Source organism: Aphis gossypii, chromosome 1 (assembly GCF_020184175.1).
Source record: "Aphis gossypii isolate Hap1 chromosome 1, ASM2018417v2, whole genome shotgun sequence".
In the NCBI taxonomy this organism is placed as follows: domain Eukaryota; kingdom Metazoa; phylum Arthropoda; class Insecta; order Hemiptera; family Aphididae; genus Aphis; species Aphis gossypii.
The window spans coordinates 80627111-80635573 of NC_065530.1; the positions used below are offsets into that span (position 1 = coordinate 80627111).

Here is an 8463-nt window from a genome sequence, read left to right on the forward strand (position 1 = left end):
TTAATTTTTGTTTGTAATTATTTCATTTTGGATACCTCCTGTATTATTCATATCATAAATATTATTAGACCTCATAGAGTATGTACGGCTAAATTAACAAAGTTTTTTTTTTTAATAAAGATGTGTATACATTTTAAGAAGATTGAGCAGAATAATAGAATAAAAATTATATGTAAATTTATGCAAATTAAGTTTAAAGATACTTGGCACAAAAACAGAAAAATAAATTACAAATGTTAAGTTGACTTTAAAATTAATATTAAATTATACCTATCATAATTTATTATTCATCTTTATAAAATAAAATCTTCAAAAGATAATTTGAAGAATATTGTTAAGACTTGATAAGTTTCAGGATTTTAATGAAAACTCAACAACAGTGCCAAAAATAGCTTTAATTATTTAAATGAAAAATTGAATAATATTGGTTTTTTTAAAACTATAGATAAAAAATGTAAATTAATATTAACTAAAATGTATTATTTATTATATTTTTATTATATATAATGCAAATAAGTAATGAGAGAATAGATACGTAATATTTTTGTAGTGTTGCAACAACTATAATTTTAAATTATCATCAAATATTATAAATTATATTAATATTATATAATCATCATTAGGTTTAAGATAAAAATAAAAACATTAAATAATAAATATATATTATACAAATATCATTCATAATTTATAAAATGTATAAAAAAATGTTCATTTTATAGTTATTAAAAAAAAAAGACAAAATTATTAACCGTAGATCAGTTCAATTAACTTTTTTACATTTTTTGTTAATATCAATATAATATAAATTAAATTAAATTAGTATACCTGTTTTCAAATTATTTCAATAATACTGTCACTCATTAAGTAAAATAAATACTGTATTGTTTTTAAGTGTTTGAAAAGTTTAAAAACAACTAGAGAAAATACACAGTATACAAAGCTTTTTACTTTTTAGACACAGTATGTTAAAATAATGAATGAAAAATTAGTTTAAAGTGGGTGAATAAAATCTGTTGTTGATATAAAATAAAACACAAATATGATTTCAATTTTTATTTTTATATCAAATTTTGTCAATACTTTCCAAATACTCTTTATGTAAAGTTGCGTGAGTTGATTGAATTTTCTGTAACTTCTTGGTCAACCCTTTACTAATTTTGTTACCTTGAATATCAATAGTTGGTAAACCCTATTATAATTAAAAAAAATAAATATATGTACTAATCAGTTTAAATAAAAATATTAATATTTGAAGAATAAAAATTATTATCATTTACATTTTCATCAAATTCTGAATATTTGTCAGTTTCTAATTTAAACAAATCCTTAGGATGTATTTTTTTAAGTTCTTCTTTTTTTGCCTTTGCTTGATCTTGTTCTTTTTTCTTTCTCTCTTTTTCTGCAAGTTTTTCTGCTTCTGCTTTAGCTTTAGCTTTTCTTTCCCGTAAAATTGCTTCTCGCCCCACAAACTTAATAGCAGTAGGTTTTCCATCAAAATCTTCTAAACGAACTCCATTATCAGGAAGAATTTCATCTCTGAGTTTATCACACAAGATTAGTATATCTTTAGAAGATATTGAACGAGCAATAGCACGAACAGAGTCACGAAAATCTGATAAAATGTTTAGGTATGGAGTGACAATAGTCTCAACCTAAAAAAAATATTGATTTATTAATGTTTATATTTTAATTATTTACTAAGTATATACAATTTTATACTCCATTGACATTAAAAATCTCGGTGGAAGATTAGTACACATAAGTATAGCTTTAAGCATTTACTATACGAAGCACATAGACTATAGATAGTTGATTAAGCAACAATAAACTGATATTGCCCAACTATCTTCTGAAAAATACTTATTGTTACTGAGGTTTCTTAACATCAATGGAGTATAATCGAATAATAAATAAATCTAATGCTTACATCACTTGAAGAATTTCCTTCACTCACTGGGAATCCAATTTCATCAGCTGTTTTAATACCAAATACTTTTAATATTTCAGTGATGTATTTAGCTATATCCAATAATAATGTATGATTCACGGCAGAAGAATCACAGTCTCTTAAATATACATTACAGGCAGATATACATTCTCTGATTGCTTCTAATACTGTTTTTGTATCAATATTATCTAAGAAAATTGTTAATTGATTAAAATAATTTTGTTTATTACTTTTCAATTTACAATTAAAATTTACCACACAATGCTGCATGAACATTTGATTTGCATAAATTGAATTTTTTGCTCAGTTCTATTTCAGAAGATAACCATTTAGAATATCCAATGGCTAATTTATTAATATCATTTCTTTTAGTTACATGTTTCACATTTAAAAAGAATTCCTAAAAAATTTAAATCATAATAAATATTATTTGCAAAAAACTTGACATGATATAATCATATGAAACCAACATTAAGAAGTTTTTCACAAGCCATAGCTGACTCCATAGTGCTTTCACTATAATCTAAAGTGTCCTTCCATGAATGTAGCAAAAAGGCAAGTCTCAATTGCCTTGATGTATTCTTCTTGAGAGCATCTTCAATGGTAATAAAGTTCTTCAAAGATTTTGACATTTTACATCCCGAAATTGTTAAGTGACCAGAATGCAAAAAGTACCGAACCCATTCTTTGTTGTTGTAATAGGCCTACAAAACAAGTAACAACTGTATTAGTTAATTTAAAAATAATAGATGTATTGATTTATACTAATAATTACTTCTGCTTGAGCGATTTCATTATCATGATGTGGAAATTTAAGATCAATACCACCAGTATGAATATCTAATGTTTGACCTAATATACAGGAAGCCATAACAGAGCATTCAATATGCCAGCCAGGTCTTCCTTTTCCCCAAGGAGAGTCCCACCATGGTTCACCTTTTTTTGATTTTTTCCAAAGAGCAAAATCATTAGGAGAACGTTTTTCATTGACTGCACTTGTTGTTAGATCACCTAAAATGTTGTTTTACATTTTATTTATATTTTTTAAACTATTAGAGTACAATTTTCAAACGTTCTTTAGTTTTTATTTAGTAACTACCACTATCTATAGAATTTAATATTGGTTTTTATCAAAATATTATATATTTATTTCTTCAAGAAAAAAATAGATTCCACTGAACAATGTTTTTTTTTTTAAATAATTAAAGAATACTTATTATTAATTCATACAATTGAAAATGAAGAAAAAAATGGTTCAGGTATAATTTTAAATTTTATATAACATGATGTTAAACAAAAATATGTATTTTCAATTTTCATAAATATTTCAAAATTAGAATCAAAGTAAATGTTTTAATATTATGATTTTTTATAAATTATAAAAATAGCATTGCTTACCTTCTCCATCTTGAAGGGATTTTGAATCTCCATATGCTTCTGGAACCAACTTAGCATAATGGTGAACAGGTTGAGAATCAAATGCAGCAACATCAAAATACACTGAACCATTAGATTCATAAGCATAACCATTTTTTATTATTGTTTCTATGTAAGCTATTATTTCAGGGACATACTCGCTCACCCTAGAAAGTTTATCTGGTGGTAAAATCTGTTAATGGAAAAAATTACAAACATACTTTGTAAATCATGCCATAAATATTTAACTTCAAAAACAATTATTATACTCAACATTTAAAGAAGCCATATTTGAATGGAAATTTGATTCCCAAAATCTAGGTAGAGACTCAAATATACTGTTATCAGGAATATCTGCACTATTTAAAGTGTCTAAATAAGCACCAAATGAATCTTTGATTTCATTTAATGCCAACTAAAATAAAACTTTGTTTAGACATTTTTTAATACTAAAAAACTATTCAATTATAATTTTTTTCATACTTTTATATCATCCAATGATGAACCCTCAATAAGTTGAGAAACAGAGGTCAATTTCTCTATAGCTTTTAATGTCATTACTTTTTTGTCAGGATCCATCTGTTCGATATCTTTTTTTAGGTTACCTAGAGCCAGAAGAATATCTTTTTGCACAATTTGTTTATCGGTTGCTGTCTTTACATACTCTTCAAACAAATGTAATTGTCGTGCTCGCTTGATTATTTTGTCATCAATGTCTGTGATGTTCATAACATATTCAACATCATAACGAAAATAATCCTTTAACACTCGACGCAGTATATCAAATGTAATGTAACTCCTAGAAAAGTAAAATAAATATTTAATAAATGATGAAAAAAAAAAGGTAAACAATGTATGTACTTACCTAGCATGCCCCATGTGTGAAGCATCATACACTGTAGGTCCACAGCTATACCAATGCACCTTATTCTCATTTTTCGGGATGAATATTTCTTTCTTTCTAGTCAAGCTGTTGAACAACTTTAAGCGAGGTGTATCAGACACTTGGTCACAAGACCATGCTGGTTGACTTCGCTTTGTAGTAGCCATTGTGATACTATATGTTTCTGATATCAGCAGCTATGTGCAAAGAGTTAATATTAACTAGACAAGATCAAACAAACCTATTGTACACGTAATAATATTGTCAAGTGACAACAGTACTATAATGTCTAATACTTGTTTGTACAATATTTGTCACAAAAGTCAACAAATATTATTTCTAAACACGTCGATGCCACATAAATATTACCTTTATAAATACCTAGGTTATTAGATGATAAACAAAAAGGTACTTACGTAAACACAAATCAATTAAAATTGAATAACTCTTAAATCTGCACAGTGGTTAAATTACTGATAGCAGAAATTTGAGATTTTATAAACCGATGTACATGACCACAATTGATTTTTATTTAAAAATTTAAATTCACATGAATGATGAATCATGTGCAATGTGCATAATTATTATCAGCCGCAGTACCGCACGGCGATCGGGCCATGACAAAATGATAACACTTATCGTGTTTTATCATTCTGCCGCGTTGACAGATTGGCATTTTTATTTCATTATCATATACAAAATAAATAACATAATTTATCTATTATCTGTAATTATTAATTTGAAAGTTGCAACTTTACAAGTGAATGATGAATGGTGTGTCATGATGTGATTTGTGTTTCGAACAATTTCTGCAAATTAGATTTCAAAACAGCTCTTTTAAAATTCATTAACGTATTGTTGGATTTATTAAACCACTATCAAAGGTAATTTCGTTTATTTATTATAACTATAACTATGGCGTCTATCGTGAACAATGTTATTGTAACTTTCATTAAAAAGTAGCTATTTTGATAAGGTCTATTCAACACATTAATTTTTAATTGTTATTTGTTCATTATATATTTAAAACTAATCACTTCATTATGTTTTGTAAATTATTGTATATTTCAATTTATAAATAGGATAACCGATAAATTATCGTTTGTATTGTTTAAAGCCTGGCACTAGAAAGGTCATTTTTAATTGAATTAGTTACTATTGGATATCTTCCTCAACAGACTAATAAATAGTTAGATTTGTAACTCTTCTCATGATTGTTTTAAAAAGTACATATTTTAGCGTTAAAATTACATTTTCAAATAAAATTTAAAATTTAACTTAATATTTTATAAATACAATTAACAACTATAAGGAAGAGTATTTATGGTTATATAATAACATTTAGGTATAATCATTTTTGCGCTTTAAATAATATAAATTATTGAAATAAAAATAGCATAATAATTATAATAAATAATACATACCTATTTATAACAAATCATTAACTTTGCACAAATATTATCCAAACCAGTATGTGTTACACTGCGTTAAATAACCACCTAGATTCTAGAATACTAGATAAAATTATTAATTTCAAGTAACAAACATATTTTATAAACTTTTTGTCATCAAGTTTTTAATGAAACTATTATTATTTCACTTTTATTTATTTTGTACAATTTTAATATAATTTAGTAATTCTATTTTAAACCTTGTTTCAGGTATACATTTGTTTTTGTTTAGAGGATTTTAATATGAAAATGGTACCCATGACTGGCTTAATTTTGAATGAACACGAAGGCGAAGTTCATGATGCTGAACTGGATTATTATGGTCAACGTTTAGCTACATGCTCTAGTGATAAAACAATCAAAATATACAGTATAAACAATGGTAATAAAACATTATTGGCTAACATTAAGGGTCATCATGGACCTGTGTGGCAAATTTGTTGGTCCCATCCAGTGTCTGGTCATTTATTAGCCTCATGTTCTTACGACAAACGTGTTGTTGTATGGAAAGAATCAAATGATTGGTTTAATATATTTGAATTTACTCATGAATCCTCAGTTAATGCTGTTGCTTGGGCACCCCACCAACATGGCACAATTTTAGCAAGTGCTAGCTCAGATGGGTCTGTTGGAGTACATGTGTTCAATAAAGAATGGTCTTCTAAATCATTTAGTGCCCACCATAATGGATGTAATACTGTAGCTTGGGCTCCATACAAAGAATTATTATTCGGATCTGATCAAACAGACTTTGGAAAGAAGTTAGTATTAGCAAGTGGTGGCTGCGATAATTTAGTGAAAATATGGACTGTTGAAAATGATCAATGGATACAAGTTGGTGAAATAAATTGTCACACGGATTGGGTTCGAGATGTGGCTTGGACATGTACTATTGGTGATAATCGGCAATTAATTGCTAGTTGTTCCGAAGATAAAACTGTCGTAGTGTCACATAGTGACGATTATTCCAAATGGTCTTCTGTAGTAATGCATTTGTTTGATAGTCGTGTTTGGACTGTAAGCTGGTCAAAAATTGGGAATGTACTTGCAGTATCTGCTGAAACTAATAAAGTATCATTATGGAAAGAGAAAACAATTGGTCATTGGGTTAGTTGCAGTGAAATTGATGATAATAAAGGAGTGGAGGATTAAGTATTTATTTTACTATTTTTACTTTTACATGTTTTAAATTATTTTGTAATAAAAGTTTTGTAAAAAAAATCTTCTGAGTGGGAATTAAATAATCGAAAATTAAGTATTGTTTTTTGACATAAAAAAATATTATAATAAATGTAATTGTAATTATGGAATTTAAATTGTTATTTTGTTAAATTGTTTGTGAATGTTTAAATAATAATTAGATATAAATATATTTCAAACATTGTAATAAATACAATAGAGCCCCTCTGATCTATCATTTTGGAACTGGGGTTATTGCCAGAATAAAGAAAAGAGATTATTGGAAAATACAGAAAAATATGGATTTACAATATGTAAAATAGTAAATTATATAATTTACTGTACATACATTAATTCTAAAAATTAAATGTAAGTCTATATATGGTAGAAAATGACTTAGGAAAAAAATTCAATGGTATATAATATTTTACAATTTTATGTTCTTACTATAAAATAGGTAAATCTTAACGTATTTTTAATGCAACATACTAAATATTGATAATATTTTAGCCAAATTTACCAGACTTGTGGACAAGACAGGTTTTACTGTAATTCAATATAATGATCACCAATTATCATGTTGATTCAGGTTTTTAGAAACCATTATCCACATTTTTTAGGAGTTGGTATTTTCAATAAGATAATAAGATGTTAATTGTATAAAGCTTGGGTATTTATTATTTGATTATATTATATTGAATTTAGAATAACTTTTTAAAACATAATACAGATAAAAATTGTATGCATACAGATAATAAATTTTTATAGATGGGATCTGAGAATAAGAGATGGTTAGGATGATATTCCTACCAATATTTTGTCCTAAGTATTTAAAAAACACCACTATATTCAACTTAGGGAAAATATGTTATATTAACATGAAATTTTATATTCATTTACCTCAATATTATAGCCAAGTAACTTAGTGACTTTTTGTTTTAAAAAGTGTAAAATATAAATTTAGGTCTTGTGTGTATTCCTAAGGGGGTGTTAAACACACCTTCCTCTTAACTTACGATATAAAACTATAGTTCAAAAATGTATTATATACTAAATTTTAATAATTCAAGTTAGGTTTTAATGGATTATATTTTTCATATATTTAAAAAATTATTTAAAACTATTAAGTTAAACGTATTGTATAATTTATTAATGTAACTGTATGAGTTTATGGTGAGCATGTGAACCTTTTCTTAAGTTGTATTTAAATATTAAATTAAAATATCATGGTTACGCGTCTAGATGTACTTAAGTAATCTATAATTTGATTGATTTTGGTGAAGTACATCTAAATTTTTTTAATGACATACTTATACAGTGTCACAGTTACAATACAGATTAGTTGAAATTTTATCGACTCTGTGCTTATACAATGACATTTATATTCCCTCTAAATATTTTAAATTCAGCTACCTATTTCAAATGAATTATTAAAAAACTTGCCTCAACACATACAAGTACATAACCATGGTATAAATTTATAATATTATGAAAAAAATTTTGAATCATGGTTAATGTAAACAGAAATATATCTATATTGTATGGTTTTCTATTATCAGGTTATTATCTTAAATCGTTATCACAGA

At 26.0% G+C, this 8463-nt stretch overlaps 2 protein-coding genes across 3 annotated transcripts; one reads left to right on the forward strand and one right to left on the reverse strand.

The window, feature by feature from the left end:
- Nucleotides 1–1038: 1038 nt before the first annotated feature.
- LOC114122772 (cysteine--tRNA ligase, cytoplasmic) lies at nt 1039–4827 on the reverse strand. Of its 2 annotated transcripts, XM_027985531.2 has the most exons (11): nt 4664–4827; nt 4230–4444; nt 3848–4163; nt 3639–3779; nt 3347–3557; nt 2724–2959; nt 2419–2652; nt 2204–2348; nt 1928–2136; nt 1278–1652; nt 1039–1189 (listed from the first exon to the last, which is right to left on the reverse strand). In XM_027985531.2, exons 2-11 carry the CDS (start codon nt 4412–4414, stop codon nt 1064–1066), a joined length of 2178 nt encoding a protein of 725 aa, XP_027841332.2. In that variant the 5' UTR covers nt 4415–4444; nt 4664–4827; the 3' UTR covers nt 1039–1063. The 2 variants fall into 2 exon arrangements, with proteins under 2 accessions (XP_027841332.2, XP_027841334.2); XM_027985533.2 differs by lacking the exons at nt 4230–4444; nt 4664–4827 and having other exon boundaries at nt 3848–3969; nt 4029–4163.
- A 143-nt stretch (nt 4828–4970) lies between these two features.
- LOC114122773 (protein SEC13 homolog) lies at nt 4971–7008 on the forward strand. Its single transcript, XM_027985534.2, has 2 exons — nt 4971–5131; nt 5909–7008. The coding sequence occupies exon 2, from the start codon at nt 5942–5944 to the stop codon at nt 6848–6850; it is 909 nt and encodes a 302-aa protein (XP_027841335.1). The 5' UTR covers nt 4971–5131; nt 5909–5941; the 3' UTR covers nt 6851–7008.
- Nucleotides 7009–8463: the final 1455 nt, after the last annotated feature.